Raw genomic sequence first — 19,043 nt, 5'->3', positions numbered from 1 at the left:
ATTCATTTACCCATCCAGATGCCTTTTTAAGTTTTGTAATTGTACCAGCCTCCACCACTTCCTCTGGTAGCTCATGCCATACACGAATCAACCCAGGCATACAAACGTTACCCCTCGGGTCCCTTTTAAATCTTTACCCTGTCACCTTAAACATATGCCGTCTAGTTTCAGACTCCCATACCCTGGGAAAGAGACCTTGGCTTTCACCATATCCATGCCCCTCATGATTTTATAAACCTCTATAAGGTCACCCCTCAGCCTCTGACTCTCCAGCCCCAGCCTGTTCAGCCTCTCCCAATAGCTCAACCTCCAATCATGGTAACAATCTTGAAAACCTTTTTTTGAACTCCTTCAAAGTTAATAGCATCCTTCCTATTGCAGGGAGACCAGAATTGTACACAGTACTCTAAAAGTAGCCTCACCAATGTCCCATACAGGTGCAACATGACCTCCCAACTCTTATATTCAATGCATTGATCAATGAAGGCAAGCAGGCCAAACACCTTCTTCACTATCCTGTCTTCCTGTGACTCCGCTTTCTAGTAACTATGAACCAACACTAGATTTCTTTGTGTGGGAGCATTCCCCAGCACCCTATCATTAACTGTCCTCACCTGGTTTGCCTTATCAAAATGCAGTTTTTCAAGTAATCCTTAAAAACCATGGCATAAAGTTCAATCTTATAAATCAAGCAGGTAGCTGAGAGTCAAATGGAGCTGAGTCAATTTCAGATTGAGTTAGCCAATCTTCACTGCAGTTGGGATACTCTCATCTAGCCACAGAGCTCCTCGGACTCTCCACTGTTTGTGCTCAGTTGCTTCTCCTGTGGAACCTGCTACACAATGCACCTGTGTGAAAGTCAGTCATTGCAGGACTCAAGGATGTGCATCTGCTCTCTCTCCCTCTCTCTCTCTCTCTGTCTCTCTCTCTCTCTCTCTCCAGTCAGTCTTATTTCAGCAAGTCGAGTGAGGATACGATTCAGCCTGGGAATTGTTGCCTCATCTGGAGCACTGATGCTCACACGCCCAAACGTTTGCAGGAAGATGGTCATTTGGACAAAGTGTTGCTTAGAAACCATGTCCCAAAAGAAGGCAATCCCTTCTCAAGAGGAGAATGAGAGTGAACTTGTTTCATATAGTCATCGAGTTTTCACAGCACAGAATGTTGGTGCCTGTCACCAAACATCCGTGGATTCTAATTCCATTTTCCAGTTCTTGGCCTATGCTGTTGCATTTCAGGTGTTTATCTAAATTGCTCTTAAGTGTCATGAGGGAATATCAAAAGGTTTTCAAGATTCTTGTGAAGGTTCAGTCTGTTCATTTAAAGTGCTAATGGCTATTTTTGTCAGGGCACAAGGTCAAGTGGAATATTGCTGAAAAAACACATTTTGTCCAAGCTTTTCATCTTGTACTCATCCGAACAACTCCTAAGAAATACTGAAGTAAAGGGAAAACAACATCAGTAGAATGTGAGGAGAGTGTGCTGATTGATGGGTAAATAAATTCTGATTGATAGAGGTGTTACCAAGGACAATGTACCAGTTATTTATGACTGTTATACACAGTATAGTGCTAACAGGAGGCAAAGGCATCTTCTCTCTCACATATTATGCCTCTTAGATATTTTTAATCAAGACATTCAAATATATTATGGCAAATGTCCTTGGCAGATGGGACTTGACCCCAGAAGTAGGACCATTGCCACTGTGCTACAAGAGCCCATGAGTAAACCTTCAATTAAATATGGACAGTAAATATGGATCACCTACCGTCCCAATCAATTTGGTATCTTTTAACATATAAGATGAGTGACTGAAGCATTATTCACTTCATCATCTTTCCTACTGAATAACAATGATGGCATTTCAATATCCAATACCTGCTGCATTTCTCAACACTATTAAAACTCTGCCAGCATTACTGTTCTGATTCTGTGTGTTTCTGCAATAAAACTGTCAAAACCAAGCAGTTGAGAAAGATGTAGTCACTTTTGCTGCTGTTGATAATGTCATGGGTTCACATGGCTCTGAGAGCGCGGTTGCAGTAACTAAGCTGCCATTGTCATTGAGAGATCAGTTGTTTCTTATTTTCTTGCACATTGTTTGACATGATCAGAATTACATTCAGCGCAACTCTAGTACTGGTCATGGCATGGGAGACTCATCGAAATTGGAAATGGGCTGGCAGTGGGGTCAAGTGGCATACAAATAATCTCAAACCCTGCTGCTCCACTACATGAGGGCACACAGCCTGGTAATGACAGCAGATGTATTTCAAAGAAGGCTTCCATCTCTTTCAGAGAGGTTACTGCATAATGAATAGCATGTCAATAGCACTTAACTGTTGATGTAGCCTCAATTTTCATACATTAGGTTGTTTCGAGATTAATCGCAGAATCATAGAATCCTACAGTGCAGAAAGAGGCTGCATCGATTCTCTGAAGAGCATCCCATCCTATCCCTATAACCCGTGCATTTACCATGGCTAATCCACCTAGCCTGCACATCTTTTGATTGTGGGAGAAAAACTGGAACACCTGGTAGAAACCCACACAGACAATGTGCAAACCCCACAGCAATAATCTCCCAAAGCTGGAATTGAACCAAAGTCCGTGGTGCATATGAGACAGCAGTGTTAACCACTGAGCGACCGTACCACTCAGACTTGTGGGGGAGTGGATGCAGGTATCTAAAAATACACATACTTTCCCATGCATTTCAATCTCAACTCAAAAAACAGGAACAGCAAGTGCGATTCATAAGTCAATCTGGAAATTGTTTTCCAGGAGTTCTCGAATCCTTTGTCGGTTTCCAATAAAGATCACTGCCAGAGGAGGGCATGCAGAGTCCTACATCGGGGGATTTGATGTTGTGACTTAGGACCAGATAAGGACAGCATTAGCAATCAGCACAGCCAGTGAAAAGCAGTCTGCCGAAGAGTATTCCTGGACTCCTAAAATGGGATCATGGTCTGGAAGCTCAATGTGTGGTCATTTAATAAAGCAGCTGATGTAAGAGCCTCCACAATTATGTAGGCCTGACAACCATGTTTCTCATCCTAGCTGAGCCTAAATGTGAAAAATTAATGGGTCATTAACTTTGACATTCATAAAAAAGCAGCGTCATTTTTGAAAGACATGAATCTTGTAAACATTGATATGCAGAGAGACTTTGATATGCTGTGATAAGGAATTAATTAATCAGGGCAGGTACAACAAGTGAAAGCAAGTGGTGTGTAGAACTTTCTGGCAAGTGCATGGAAGCAGAAGGAATTCTTGCTACAGTTGGCTTTGGTGAGACCACAGCTGGAATACAGTGCATAGCTTTGTCTATACAGAAACCATACAGTGCAGAAAGAGGCCTTTTGTCCCATCAAGTCTGCATCAACCCTCTGAAGAGCACCCCACCTCTCCCTGTAACCCCATATTTTCCATGGCTAATCCACCTAGCCAACACTTCCCTATATGCTACAGGTCAATTGAGCATGGTCAATCCATCTAATCTGCACATCTTTCGACTGGAGATGAAACTAGAACACTCAGAGGAAACCCACATAAGCACAGGATGAATGTGCAAGCTTCACTCAGACAGTCAACCAAGGCTGCAATCGAACCTAGGTCCCTGGCACTGTGAAGCAGCAATGCTTTGCTGTGCCAGTGTGCTGCCCTCACTGTGCCACAGTGTCACCCTTTTAAAGAAGGATATATATGTATTGGCGATAGTATAATTTAAGGTTTGCTAGATTGGTTCCTTTGATAAAAGTGTTGGCTTGTAAAGAGTGGCGGAGTAAAATGAGTCTATCTTATCTGGAGTTTAGAAAAATCAAAGACAATCTGATTGAAACAAAAAGGATTCTGAAGGAACTTAACCAGGTTGGCGCTGAGAAGTGTTTTCCCATGTCTGGAGAATCTAGACACGGGCATAGCTTCCATATACAAAGTTGGTCATTTTGTACTGAGTTGAGAACTTCCTTCTCGAACGAGTTTCTCCTGGGGTTTGTGGATTCTCCATCATTAACTCTATTTATGGCTGGATCAGATCTCGGGGAATTGAGGCATATGGAAATTAGATGAGTAAGTGGAGTTGAGGCAAAAGGTCAACACGGCTCTGTAGAATAGCAGAGCAGGTTCAAGGGACGATATGGTCTACACCCCCTTTTATTTGTTATGTTCTCACGGAGCTTGATGATCAGAATGACAAAGCCTTAATAAAATGACTAAAACTTAACAATGTTACCACCAATGTAGCAAGGAGGAATGATGCATTGGCTATACATTTCACTCCCTTTATAAAAAATGTTACAGCTTTACTATTTTGTAGCACTTCTGAAGTTGTGCAAGAAAGACAATTCACTCACTTTATTCTTGTTTGCTGTTTCCAATAACACTGATCTCAAATGTAAATACTGATCTCTAATGTCTCAATGTTGCCTTTCTCTAAGTATCACCAGGAATAAAATAAATTAAAAGGAAGAAGATGCTAACTCTTCAATTGGCAAGTTGTTCATTGGATTAGTGGATAACTTGTAACTGATTGATAGTGTAGTAAGACAGCTGTGATTGACATGAAACTTGATCTGCTGAACACTGATACAACTTCCCCACAGCAGTGCAGACTCATTGAGAGCTGATCACTGCACAAGCAGGAGAAAAAAATGAATTATTTCCATTTCAATGTCTTAGACGCATTCTCAACATATCTTAGCAGAACAAGGTCATTGTCTCTGAGGTCCTAGAGCATGCATATTCACTGCTAAGCTAACAATGCCTCTGCTGACTCAGACACATTCATCAGAATGATGGTGCCCATATTCCCAATGACCTTCTGTATGGAAAGCTGGGCATTGAGTCCCAACCTCCTAGCAGTCCATAGCAGTGGGTGGCACGGTGGCACAGTGGGTAGCACTGCTGCCTCACAGCGCCGGAGACCCGGGTTCAATTCCCGCCTCAGGCGACTGACTGTGTGGAGTTTGCACATTCTCCCCGTGTCTGCGTGGGTTTCCTCCGGGTGCTCCGGTTTCCTCCCACAGTGCAAAGATGTGCAGGTCAGGTGAATTGGCCATGCAAAATTGCCCGTAGTGTTAGGTAAGGGGTAAATGTAGGGGTATGGGCGGGTTGTGCTTCGGCGGGTCGGTGTGGACTTGTTGGGCCGAAGGGCCTGTTTCCACACTGTAATGTAATCTAATCTAATCTAACCTCAGCGACAGGTACACCAGTAAGTGACATATCAAGATGCCATACATTGATAAGAACAACTGGGTGACAGTCCCTGATAACTGTGACAATTGGAGGCTGACCATTTGGAAAGGAATTGAAGGGTGAGCTGAAATTAAAAGTTCAGCTGTCGAAAAAGGCAGCCCAGACAATAGAGAAACCAGCAAACTGGCCTCATTCTCCGGGCACTCCTGCAACAAGGGTTGCAGAGACTTCCATGTTAGAGTGGAATTCCTGAGCTACACCAATGGCTGACTGCGTATCACTGCACCCAACAACCAGTTTGTAGATCTTAGTGACTTATTATAGATCAGGGACAGGAAACCAATTAGCCCTATCGAAAAAATCATGCAGAGAACAGTACTCTGAACTCAATGCATATAGTACAGGAGAGAGTATTATTGATGGGAAAAAAATAAAACTGAGGTGCAAATCAAACATTCTCAGTTGTATATTGCCTTTTGAACAGGCTGAATTTCTCTGGAGCCAGACAGGCACTTTTGAAGTTATTTGACACATTTTCCAAGTTTGTTGACATGTAGTAACTCACAGTTAAACCATTGATAATACTGAAACAGTGAGTTTGGATGTATGTTAATTAATAATGCAGTAGTGGGATAATTGTGAAAAGTATATTGATGCTGACTTTAAATGAGGAGTAGAGAGATGGACTGAAATGTAAGTTTCCATGCCATTCTATGTAATATATATGACCTTTGTTTTATAGCCTCCTCCCCAAATCTATGACAAGCAGCTTGATGAGAGAGAACACAGTATAGATGAATGGAAAGGTAATGAAAACTAAGCAGTCGGGTTTCAATTATGATCATCAAAGTTTGATAATCTTACATAACATTTTTCCAAGTATGATGGTTATTGCCATATTCACTAAATTGTGAGAAATGACAGGCAGATCTTCAAATGGCGTTCGGCATATAAATTGATTGAATTGAATATCAATCAGTTCTAGATATTTTTGAAATGTTATTACTCACCTTGAACTTGGACCTCCTGGCTCCGAAGTAGAGGCACTACCATTGTACCACAAGAAGCCTTGGTCAGCAGATTCTAGAATAGTCAAGTGATCTGCAACTCCTGAGCAGAACATTGAAAATCTCCCCTGCTGTATTCAAACAATGAATAGAGCTGAAGAATTTCAAATCAAAGCAAAATACTGCAAATACTGGAAATCTGAAATAAAAACAGAACGTGCTGGAGAAACACATCAGGTGTGGCAGCATCTTTGGGGAGAGAGAACAGAGTTAATGTTTTGTGTTCACTGTGATGTTTTTCAGAAATGACACTGCAGCACTTTAACTTTTATTACTGGAGAAACCCAGCAGCTCTGTCAGCATGTAAGAGAGAAACAATTAACATTTCATGTCAAAACTGACTCTATCCAAACTTAAAAATCAATATTTGTAAACATAAAGCAAGAAATAAAGGATATTTCTGTCAGTACCCAATATTTCAGTTACTTGGTGATAGCAGCCACTAATAATTGAAACAACTTTACAATTGCCTACATTGAATTTCTCTTAAAGGAGCACATTAGAGTAAATATGAATAGGTTGTTAGGATTACTGAAGAATCCCATGATTTCAGATTTAATATCAGAATGCTTATTCAAATCAATTTAAAATAAATGCACCTACATCTTTCGACAACTAAAGCCCTACCCTCCATTCAAACACAATTATAGATGGGGAACAAGGCATAAACATCTGGGGACAAAGATGGAATTGAAATTCTACAGAAATAGTGAGAGAAGTAGTCCCATGATGATGGGTCACATGGGTTATGCCTGCCATTCTGAGCCTTCTCACTGTAATTCCAATCTCAAACCCAGGTACTCTTGCTTCTGGCACAATAGTATCAGCTATCTCAGGGAGGAGATAAATACCAGACCATTCTGAGAAGTGATGGCTAAGGGCCAGATTGGACAAAGTATGTTGGATAGAATTTTGTCCTCAAGGAAGAAAGGAGCAATTTGCTTCAAGAGTAAGTAATCTGCATTCTGCATTAATGGGACCTTTAATAGGTTGACTACTGAGTCGATGCTGCCTCTGTACAGACCCTGTTCAGACTGTGCTAGCTGAACTTCCTGGGATTAACTGGAAAGAATCCAAGCTCCAATCCCAGATTTGCTCACACTTGGAGTTCAATTGCTTCAAAACATTTAATGCAATGGAGTCTAAACTTGGCTGATCTTCCCATCCCAAACAGCAGGCCCCTTGCTGAAATTGTGTCTCCTGATATATAGCACCCACTGTTTCTCATCAGATTTTCCTTGTAACAAGTCAGTTCCCTGTACTGAACCAAATGGAATTAAAACCCTTTTGTCTCCTGAGTGACTTTGCTCTAAACAGCAGTGAGTTACTGTTAAACCTTAAAGCAGCATTAAATGATCTGATTCATAATAAGGAAATCCACATTCCAGAGATAATGTGTTACAATCTGCCAAGAGAAATATATATGTCAAAGAGATTGAGTGTTTAGGATACCAGTAAATGTGACTTCAGTGAGTACTGAGTACCTGCTCAAAGCATACATGTCACATGACACGAGGTTATAGTCCAATAGTTTTATTTGAAATCACAAGCTTTTAGAGCGTTGTTTCACCTGAGGAAAGACTTGTTGGCCTATAACCTGGTGTTGTGTGACTTCTGACTTCGTCCATCCCAGACCAACACTGGCACCTCCACATCAAAGTATATATGATTGAGCAGGTCTGAGACTTAGTTGATAGAGTCATAGAATCTTACAGCATGAAAGCGGACCCTTCGGTCTGACTTGTCCCTGCCGACCAGGCATCCCAATCTGACCTAGTCCCATTTGCTAGCATTTGGCCCATATTCCTCCAAACCCTTCATATTCATATCCCCATCCAGATGCCTTTTAAATGTTGTAATTGTACCAGCCTCCACCACTTCCTCTGGCAGCTCATTCCATACACGTACCACTCTCTGTGTGATAACGTTTCCCCTCAAGTTCCTTTTAAATATTTCCCCTCTCACCTGATACCAATGCTCATTAGTTTTGGATTCGCCAACCCTAGGAAAAAGACCTTGGCTAATCATCCTATCCATGCCCGTCATGATTCTATAAGCGTCGATAAGGTCACCACTTAGCCCACGACACTGCAGGGAAAAAGATGTTGCTGTTCAATGTAGATACAGTCCGTGCTGATACTTTTCTGGTAATTTTGTTTCTGTGAATACTGCAAGAGCCATCACTGTGAGAATGAACTTACAAACATGGAATAGACATTGACTTGAATTTTGCTTTCATGTTACAGAATTAATCTACAAGGAGGTAATGGATTTTGAAGAGAAAACTAAAAACGGTGTTGTGAAGGGACAACCATCTCCCTCAGGTAAATCCAGTAACCCTGTATAGAGATAATCACAACCGTCTCCCTCAGGTAAATCCAGTAACCCTGTACAGAGATTGTCACAACCCTGTCCCTCAGGTAAATCCAGTAACCCCGAACAGAGAGAATTGCAACCCTCTCCCTCAGGTAAATCCAGTAACCCTGTACAGAGAGAATCACAACCTTCTCCCTCAGGTAAATCCAGTAACCCCGTACAGAGATAATAACAACTAATTTACCTTGTTCAGTTTTATTCCATTATTCCTAGTGCATTCCAGAAATGTGTTTAACCCATCATTTGAATATATTCTCCAGCTGAAAGTTTATATATTTTATTGCAAGTGTACCGAAAAGACTAAGTCATTTTGTTGGTCAATATGGTAACAGAAAACAGTATTGGAACTATTGAGTAGGGTCTTGCAGAAGCCTGAATGATGTATGCTATGCTGAGATTTAAGGCACCATTACATGAGATGTCTGGGCAGGCATGTTCCGATGTCACCTTGCTGTATCTTTTATCTGTTTGCTGGGCAGCAAAGCAAGGTTTCTCATTCGGCAATGGGGAGTTGCCAATTCAGAGGATTATTTTTTGCTAAACACTTAAGTAATACTGCCATTTGTCTCATTAATATTCACTTTTCTGTTTTGCCAAATGTGCTGAACAACCTTGATGTGGAGTAGTGTCATCATGGACTTCAGAATGAGCACCTGAAGAATTCAGCACTAAAGGACCTCCCTATTAGATTCTGGGCATCAACATCTCAAGATACTGGCTAAATGAGCCCCATATTCACAGATATTGATATCCGACATGTATAACCTTCTGGGAATTCTTGTGGCATATATCTGATTAGATGTTTTTTTAGAATAGATTCCCTACAGTGTGGAAACAGGCCGTTCAGCCCAACAAATCCACACCGACCCTCCAAAGAGAATCCCACCCAGACCCATTTCTCTCTGGTTAATACACCTAACACCATGAGCAATTTAGCAGGGCCAATTCACCAGATCTGCACATCTTTGGACTGTGGGAGGAAACCAGAGGAACTCCACACAGACACAAGGAGAATGTGCAAACTCCACACAGACAGTCGCCTGAGGCTGGAATCGAACCTGGGACAGTGGTGCTGTGAAACAGCAGTGCTAACCACTGAGCCACCATGCCAACCACTTACAGGATATTTCTGCACTTTAACACTACACCTCGGGCTTTACTAGCAACTCTCATTGTAATGGTGTAGCAGGGACACTGTGCACTCAGGGATGCACACCCAGCTCATGGACTGGACCAGGCCCTCTCTCCAGTCTGGCCATTTCCTGTCACAGTGTACACTCACTCTGAGTCTACTCAGAGCATCACTTGTCTTGGCTTGCTTTGCCTTTCTGCACTTTGCCCCCTCAGCCACGGATACCAGGCTGTGTTGCCTTTCTGTTCAGCACAGACACAGGCTGAAAGCTTCTCATGGTTGTGAGCAGACCTCTGTCAAATTGAGGGAGATAGCCTTCAGGTGTGAGCACCGTAAGTCAGGAGCATTCTCTGAAATAAGTCCAGGGGGGTGGCCATGGTCATTCAGCCCCTCGGGCATGGCCAGAGTCAGGAGTCCACATGATGGCTAGGAGCTGATTGTCAGGCAGCTCACCACCCATTGTGACATTTTCTGTCCCATTGTGGGTTGTTTTCATCCTGGAATGGTTTGGTGGGGGGGTGGGGGGGAGGAGGCATGAAATAAGGGAGTTGAAAGTGGGTGGCATGTGCTGTTGTTGTTGGTGCAGGTAGAGGTGCCCTAAGCAAGTGACTGGACAGCACAGAGGGCATGCAGGGTTAGTGCTGTCAAGGAGCAAGTTACAGCAGATGCTGGAAACTGTACTGAAAACAAAAAATGCTGGAGATCACAGCAGGTCAGGCAACATCCATTGAGAGACAGCAAGCTAACATTTCAAGTCTGGATAATTCATCATCAGAGCTGACGTTAGTGTTGTCGAGGGTTGCGGATGACAGTGAGTGAAGGAAGATGTCACAGGCAATAGTGAGCCTTGGTGGCAGCTGGGTAGAGTAGCAGAGATAGAGTGAGTGTTAGGTATCACTTACCCTGGCAGAGTGAGCAAAGTTATTTGACCTTCTTCCATAATCATCGTGGATTCCTCCAGACGGCTAGAAGCAGTGATCCGGTCATCAATCTCGGACCAGACTGAGTAACCTGGAAACAGGCTGGTATGGTGTGGTGTATTGGGTGTTGGTCCTGGGGTAAGCAGACACCCTGCATTGGCACCACCCCATCCAGTAGGACATCCAGTTTCAGCCCACAAAGAGGAATGTCAATTTCCCCTTGTCTGCCACGTCTGGGGTAAATGTCATGAAATGCACAGGACTGCTAAGAACCAACAACTTTTCCAGGTGCCCAATGGGCAATGCACCAGGGATGTGGTCAATTTCAGGATATCTGGTAAGTGGCGAATTGTTCTGGGAATGGCCGATGGTAAGATAAGGCTAGAATTGGGCAAGAAGGACACCACAGGGACAAGTTGATGAGGTGAGATTGTTAAAAATACACCTCTTTTTTTACTTTGGTAAAAGTCTCCTCTGTTTCGTGGTTCTTTAATATTGCACTTCCTTTCCTGGTCACTAGGGGGCAGTAAATAATTCACAATGAAGTGAATTTGAAGGATTGAAATTGGGACAGAGAGTAGGAAATACAAACAGGCACAAATGAGGAATCCAGTGTAACTGTTTCCTGACAATATGCTTTTGCCAATGTGTTCTAAACCTTTTTAAAGAGGTGGCATTTTCTGGTTGTTGTCACCAATGTGGTGACTGTTTCCTCATCAACATTTTAACTTTCTTCCTGTTTGGGCATCATTTGGAATGCTGGCTAATTATACTTTAGGGATGGAGTTAGTCACTAATCTTTGAGAATAAATTGACACATTCCTATCGGCTTTTTGTCTAAAGTTAGAGGATGAAGGAAAATATCATTCCTAATGGCTTTTCTGATTTGAGACTCTGTCACGTGAGGAATATTTTCAGCATTTTGCTCCGAAAATGCCTTTTTGCCTTTCAAAATATTCTACAAATATACTTTACGCAATCATATTTGATATGGAATACATTTTTACCTTGCCTTTAAAAAACTTATTATTAAATTGATTACAATTTATGTGAAGATTAATTATTGAGCTATCTTCTTCAGATGCTCTTTGCTCAAACATTTTATTAACACCATCAGATCAAAAACTCTATTAACTTCTTTTTTATTCATGTCTGAGAAGGTGGGGTGACTGAATTTAATAGCACATAGTCCCTACAGTGTGGGAGCAGGCCATTCTGCCCATTGAGTCCACACCAATCCTCCAAAGAGCATCCCATCCACATCCACCCTGTCCCTGTAACCCTGCATTTCCCATGGCTAATTCCACCGAGCCTACACATTCTGAACACTGTGGGCAATTTAGCACGGCCAATCCACCTAACCTGCATGTCTTTGGACTGTGGGAGGAAACCGGAGCACCCAGAGGAAACCCACGCAGACACGGGGACAATGTGCAAACTCCACACAGACAGAAGCCTGAGGCTGGAATCAATACTGTGTCCCTGGTGCTGAGGCAACAGTGCTAACGACTGAGCCACCATGCCACCCCACGGTATAAACTATGCGTTTTATCATTTCCAATATTCAAGGAGCTATTCCATACGTGCAAATGCCCCGCCCTCAGTTGACAGCAGAGCTTTCAGTGTTGCTGGGAGTGACCTCCAGTTCTCCTCTATTGTAACAGTGGACAGAAACTCCTCATGTGAAGAATGGGGGTAGGCTTTGACTTTGAGATAATATTTAATAGGTGCTATTGAACGAGCAGATTATATTGCGTCTGACCTTTATTTACATTGAAGTCAATGGAAATTAAATCTGGATGAGTTTGCTCTTTGCTATTGAATGGAATATGTCTCGTTTCTCTTTCAACCAGCTTTTTTACTACATCATCATCACTTTATTTATGCTAAAAAATGTCAGCTTACAGATGAGGTGGGGGGGGGGGGGGGGAGCGGGCTTGTCCTGTCAAGTAGCTGATCATTTCCAGTCAACTGCTCAGAGCTGTGTGGCTGCTGAAATCTGAACGAATAAAATAGAAAATAAATGAATGAAAAAAAAGGTAGAAAGGCAGGTATTCAGAGGGACACAAATGGTTTACAGTGAAATACTGATAGGTAAGTGGGTAAGAAGTTGGCAAATGGAGTACAATTTGGGAAAACATGAAATTATTCATTTTGGATGGGAGAGCAATAGAACAGGATATTAATTGGGGTGGCATGGTGGCTCAGTGGTTAGCACTGCTGCCTCACAGCCCCAGGTTCGATTCCAGCCTCTGGCAACTGTCTGTGTGGAGTTTGCATATTCTCCCCATGTCTGCGTGGGCTTCCTCTGGGTGCTCTGGTTTCCTCCCACAGTCCAAAGATGTGCAAGTCAGGTGAATTGGCCATGCTAAATTGCCCATAGTGTTAGGTGCATTAGTCAGCGGGGAAGTGGGTCTGTTACTCTTCGGAGGGTCGGTATGGACTGTTTGGTTCAAAGGACCTGTTTCCACACTGTAGGGAATCTAATCCCTACAGAAAAGCTGCAATATAAAGGGACTTTGGAGGCTTTTTTTTGTATTTTTTATTTAATGTTATTGCAGTAAAAGCATGTTACATTTCTATACTGCAAATGTACAATTACAATGAAAAGTGATAGTGTTCAATGAGCTTACCTCTTATTCAGGAGTTCAGGCTCATACTACTTGGTCACTTCTCTTAGACCAGTGCTCCCAGCCCAGGAATTGACCTAGTCACCATGTTTGCTGCTTTTGTCCTGATGAATCCTTTCTGAGCTCAGTTTGCTATATTTCACAGTGGTGATGTTGAGATCAAGTGGTCAATATAAAGGTTTATTTTTCCCTCTCTACCAGAACCTTGCGTGGTGGAATGTTGAATGACTATACCTTCTGAAGATTTTCACTCTCTTTCTTTAATGACATTGACTGCTAAAATGGGCACATGTATACCAGGTGCAATTGAATAAAGAGAATTGTGAGATGATGCATTTTTTCAGAAAAAATGAGGAGTCAAAGTTATACCATTTAATTTATATTAATAAGGATTCTGGATAAATCTTTGAAGGTCACGGGGACAAATTGATAAATTATTAAAATTATAAGTGATCGTGGATTTTATAAACAGACATATAGGACATAAAAGCAAGGAAAGGTTGTGTTAAATCTTTATAAATCACTGATTAGGTGCCAGCTACAGTACTGTATACAATCTGGACATCGCACTTTAGGAATGATGTCAAGATTTTAAAATTGATTTATTAGTTAAAGAGTAACCTAGTAGAATTGATGAAAATTATATGAACTTGAATATTGCTGAAAAAAAGACATATTTTGTCATCTTTCACACTCATCAGGATATTTCACAAGAATACAATTTCAAAGGGAAAAACAACATTTATAGTCCAGGAAAGGCGAGTGCTGATTAGTAAATGGACTCTGCTTTGTTGAGGTATTGCCACGAAAAATGCACCCATTAATGCTGATTGACAATTAACAGCCAGACTTTATGTAACTTTTAAATTCTTGCAAACGGTACAAGAAAGAAAATTTTGACAAATTGTGTATTTTTTCAGCCATATGCAAAATTATAGGGTTTTTAATCCAGCTAATTAAAAAAGAAACTGTTTCTACTCATAAGAGACTTACTAAGCAAGCAACATATATTTAAGGTTATGGCAAAAAAATGTTGGGAAAATATTTTTACTCTGGGTTATTGTAAACTACAGTGTATTATCTGGATCATCTGGTGATGGAAGCAAATTGCGCACTAACTTTCTAAAATGAATGAAGGGGGGAATGCTGTCTGAATTTATAATTCTTTTTTTAAAAATTGTCTCCACAGGGATTAATAGACAGATGTATTTTCTGATGCTATTGTAAATTTTTATCCCTCCTGTGGTCAAAGACATTGCACCACTATTTTTACGATGGTTGAGCTTGTGCTCGGACCAATGCTAGTTAAGGATTAAAGTAGTTTGGTCCTGATCCCTGGAGACCAGTTTGCTCCAGAAACAAGGAGGTACTGTTATTAGTGGTTCCACTTGTTTAAGGTCACTGCACTGAAAATGCAAATCGGGAGAAATAAAGAAAGAGCAGATTGCTGATTCGCTGTTGCCTGCTTTACATTTACAACCACAAAGTCAATATAATCCTCAAGGTTCCAAAGTAGAAGGTGCAAGAAAGAGCCTATTGTTTATGAGGGAATACCCCAGCTCCATCTTTAGTTGGCCTAGATTTGGTTTCCCCTCAGGTAAGAACTGCAGTAATGGGAGTTTTTCTAATAGTTGTTTCTAGCTCCACAAACAGTTTGCGAGATGACCTATGGTGTTAGTTAATATTATAAATTTATGGCCTGACCTGTAAAATAGGTTGATTATGTTCTCGAGAATCAGATTAATCAGATTTCCAGTCCACTTAGCTGTACATTGGCTCTCCAACTGACATAAATAAAATGTAATTACTGTACACCTAACTTAACCATTCAGCATCTGATATTTTCAACAGTGTGTATTTAATTTCTATCAAGCATTTCCAGTGTATTGCGATGTCCAATTTAGAACAAATTTCCTAGTGTTATTCTGTCTGCTGTGATCCAGTGGTTGCACTCTTGCCTCTGAATCAGAAAACTGTGGCTTCAATTCCCACCACATCAGAGACTCGAAGTTGAAATTGAGGTTGACCCTTTAATATTGAGAGAGTGTTACATTGTTGGTCCCATTTGCTCTTCACTGGAGTAAAAGATCCCATGCCATGATTTGAAGAAGATCAGGATGTTTCTTCCCTCAGCCTGGCCAACATTTATCCCTACTGAAAAAAACCTGCAATAATCAGTTCATTTCCTGCTGATGGCAGCTTGCTATGTGTACATTAGCTGCTTTATTTTCTTCATTACTTTAAGAATAATTCACTGACCACAATTATTTTGGGATGTTTTGCAGTTATGAGAGAGACTATATACCTTCCTTGTCTTCTCTTTGTTTTTCAAGAAATTGATGATTTATAATTTCAAAAATGGATGTACTTCATTGCTTGTTTCTACTTGTGGAGGTAACTCCCCAGCTCCACTTTCAGATTCTCTTGGTTTTTCGAATAATAGCTTTGGTTTCCTCTCAGGTAATAACAGCAGTGGTGGGAATTTTTATATTTTGTTTTTTTCTAATAATGATTTGTAGCTTCACTAACAGTTTGCAAGGCGATCTTTGGTATTAGTTAATACTATAAATTTGTGCCCGACCGTAGAATAGGATTATAATGTTCTCAAGAGTCAGATTTTGAATCACTTAGTTATACCAAATGACATTGTTTCCCTAATTGAGAAAAATAGAATCTTTTTTGAAGAGGTAGCAAAGATTCTTTAAGAGGGTAACACTGTTGATGTTAGATAGATGGATTTCTAGAAGGAATTTGATATAATGTCACCTGACAGACTTGTGAGGAAAGTTACAGCCTGCGAAATAAAAGGGACAATACCAACACAGTTCCAAATTTGCTGAGTGATAGGAAACAGAATAATGGTTAATGGTCATTTTTGTTGGATCGGAGGGAGGGTTGTGTTGGTGTTCCACAGGGGTCAGTATTGGGGCCCTTACTTTGCCTGATTTATGTTAGTGATTTGGATTTGGAATGCAAGGGATAAATTCAAGGACAGAGTGGAGCTGTGAAAGCACATTAACAAGTTGTTAGAGTGGACAGATTAATGGCAGCTTCTCATCTGAAAGATATCACGTCAGACAGTTCAGCACCCCTTCAGTGCTGCAGTGGAGTTTGGGCCTGTATTGTGTGCATAAGTGTTGGAAATACTTGAGTGAGTGGCTTTCTAACTCTGAGGCAAGAGTGTGACCACATGCCTGAGTGGAATTTATTTTAAGCCGAGCAGTCAAATATAAACCTAATAAACATTAATCTAAAAAGCTGGGTTGAAATTTTAGGATTGTGCTTCAAATCACCATTACTACATGGCCAGTTGCAGAAATGTTGAAAAGGTTTGGAAAAGGAGGTAAAGAAGACAATTATTTTAATCCGTTTAGCATTCCAGTGTTTGAAATGGGTGATGACAGGTTTTTCAGTTGATACTACATTTATGGCAGGAGATAATCATGAACACTTCCACTCTGGTACTTTTAGACAGTTGTATCAAATGCTGATCCTATGGAGATTATACAGTGTGCTCTGACTCCTATTTCCCCAGTTTGAAGTGGTTAGGAAGTATGAATTGACATGGAAGGTATTAAAGGCCATGGGAAATTGCCAACATTGGGAACGTGAACAGGAATCCCAGAATTGGGTCCTGCCTGCTATTTTGAAATGAGTCTGGAATTGACATGGTTCCTCGAAAATCAGGTGCACATTGTCATTTTCCAGGTGTATGAATATGGTTATCACTGAACATGATGGGATTGGTTTTGGTTTTCCAATGTGAAATCCAGATGGAAATAAGTGAGCCAAAGGCAACATCCTCTCAGAGACTCTGACAGGGAATGACCCCTCAGTGGATGCGATTGCTTATCTTTAAGGGCCTTCAACTTCTTTCATAGCTAAAGGTAGGAAATAATATGTTAATGCAACAATAAGGCCAATATTTTTGGAGAGGGTTTGGGGTGCTCAGGAAGTTGGTCTTCTTCCTCTTATGTGGTGAGTTGGGGAAAAGCAAGTGAGGCCCAGGTAAATGGGATCAGTTTTATCTCCAGAATCCAACTGCAGTGCAGAGAGAAATGGAATTATGTCATCAAGGATAAAAAAACTCCTTATTACATTCCTTGTTCGTTCTTTTCTATTATATATATTACCAACAACTGGGGTCCTAGTACTGATCCCCGTGGAATGCTACTGGACACAGATCTCCAGTTCAAAAACACACTTCCAGCACTAATCTGGACCAAGCCAGTCCTATATCCATCTTACCAACTTACAGTGAATCCCACATGACTTCACTTTTAGTATATCAGCCTATATGAGGGACCTTGTTAAAGGTCTTGCTAAAGTCCCTGTAGTTAACATCGACCACACTATCCCCATTAATCATCACTGTCACTTCCTAAAAAGACTCAATCAAGTCTGTGAGACACAACCTACCCAACACAAAGCCATGCTGCCTGTCATTAGTAAGCCCCTATGTTTGCCTAAGAATGTCATTCAATAAAACCACTACCAATGCTATTTCTGTCTTTGTAGAATCAATCCCTCCCTAACTAATTCACCATGGTAGCCCTGTAGGTTCGGAAGGAATATTTCATTGTTTCTCCTCAAAAGCTGCTTCTCCCTCTTGGCCACGTTTATTGTTTCTTCCCTTCATCAATCTTTCTAAATTGACTGAGACATGCCAAATATTTCAATCACTTGCCCAAGCACATATTTACTTATTTCCAACCTTCTGGCACAGACAGACAACAAGCACAGACAGTCAGCAATCTAGGAGACTGCACACCCTCTTACAGTAGCAGCTGCAAGTTCACCTACAAGGTGGCACAGCCATTGGCAGTTGAAAATGACAAAGGCTAAACATTGTCACACTGGGATTTGTTGGTACTTTCCTTTCCCCTTGCTTTTCTACTTAACTGTTTTAGTTACACTCTCATCAGTCTCTGGAGCTCAACTTGTTGTGACATGTTGCTCTCCATTGAAGTGAACCTAATCATTGTTACTCATTTTTATTTCTAGGGCAATTGTATTTTGTCCAAATTAATTTTCAAGCTTGTGGCAATATTAAAGTTGTATTTATTTCAGATTCTAGCAATATCTCTCCAAAAAGGTAATCAGCATAGCAATATGAGGAGACCTGAAGTGTAATTGCTGCAGCATGTTTACTTTTACTAGTTTAAATGACAATGTGCAAGTCAATATATATCAAAGCAGAAGAATTTGCTAGAAGTGTCAAACAGAATGTAAAGAGGCACTTGGCTAACAATGCACCACTATGCCCTACTACCATGTCAAGCACTGCACTAGGATTTGACATCCTATGTGATTTAGAGTAAATCAGCATCCCACAGATGCCAAAAATCTAAAACAAAAAGAAAATGCTATCCGATCAGTTAGTGTCTGTAGAGAAGGAGCTGTCAAGTTAGCAGAATTGACTTATTGTGAGTGTGAGAGGACTGCAATGGTGGATTCGCTAAGTCAAGCACAAAGGATAAGGAGCAATTGGAGGTAGCAAGAAAATGCTTATTATTGGCCACTACATGTCTTGGACAGGCCAATAACAGCAAAGACCCAAAATTCTGACCAACAACATGTCATTTCTCTGTACCACCAGTTGCTGAAATCATTGAAAACAGAAAAATTCCAAAATATGTTTTGGTTTAGCAAAACATCCAGACATATGGTTCTCATGTAGTGCTTCAACATTCTGCAGTCAACAACCCAACACTTAGTTAAC

The 19,043-nt window shown here is 41.0% G+C and overlaps 1 protein-coding gene across 6 annotated transcripts in view; it reads left to right on the top strand.

Moving 5' to 3' along the window:
- Positions 1-19,043, top strand: part of mapk10 (mitogen-activated protein kinase 10) — a 214,957-nt gene that overhangs the window by 183,158 nt on the left and 12,756 nt on the right. For all 6 annotated transcript variants that reach the window (XM_072595962.1, XM_072595878.1, XM_072595793.1 and 3 more), the window contains 2 exons: positions 5,939-6,002; positions 8,510-8,587. In XM_072595962.1, coding sequence (XP_072452063.1) covers positions 5,939-6,002; positions 8,510-8,587 — 142 coding nt within the window. The remainder of the gene's footprint in view (positions 1-5,938; positions 6,003-8,509; positions 8,588-19,043) is intronic.

Source organism: Chiloscyllium punctatum, chromosome 1 (assembly GCF_047496795.1).
Source record: "Chiloscyllium punctatum isolate Juve2018m chromosome 1, sChiPun1.3, whole genome shotgun sequence".
In the NCBI taxonomy this organism is placed as follows: domain Eukaryota; kingdom Metazoa; phylum Chordata; class Chondrichthyes; order Orectolobiformes; family Hemiscylliidae; genus Chiloscyllium; species Chiloscyllium punctatum.
This window is presented reverse-complemented; position numbering and strand designations above follow the sequence as displayed.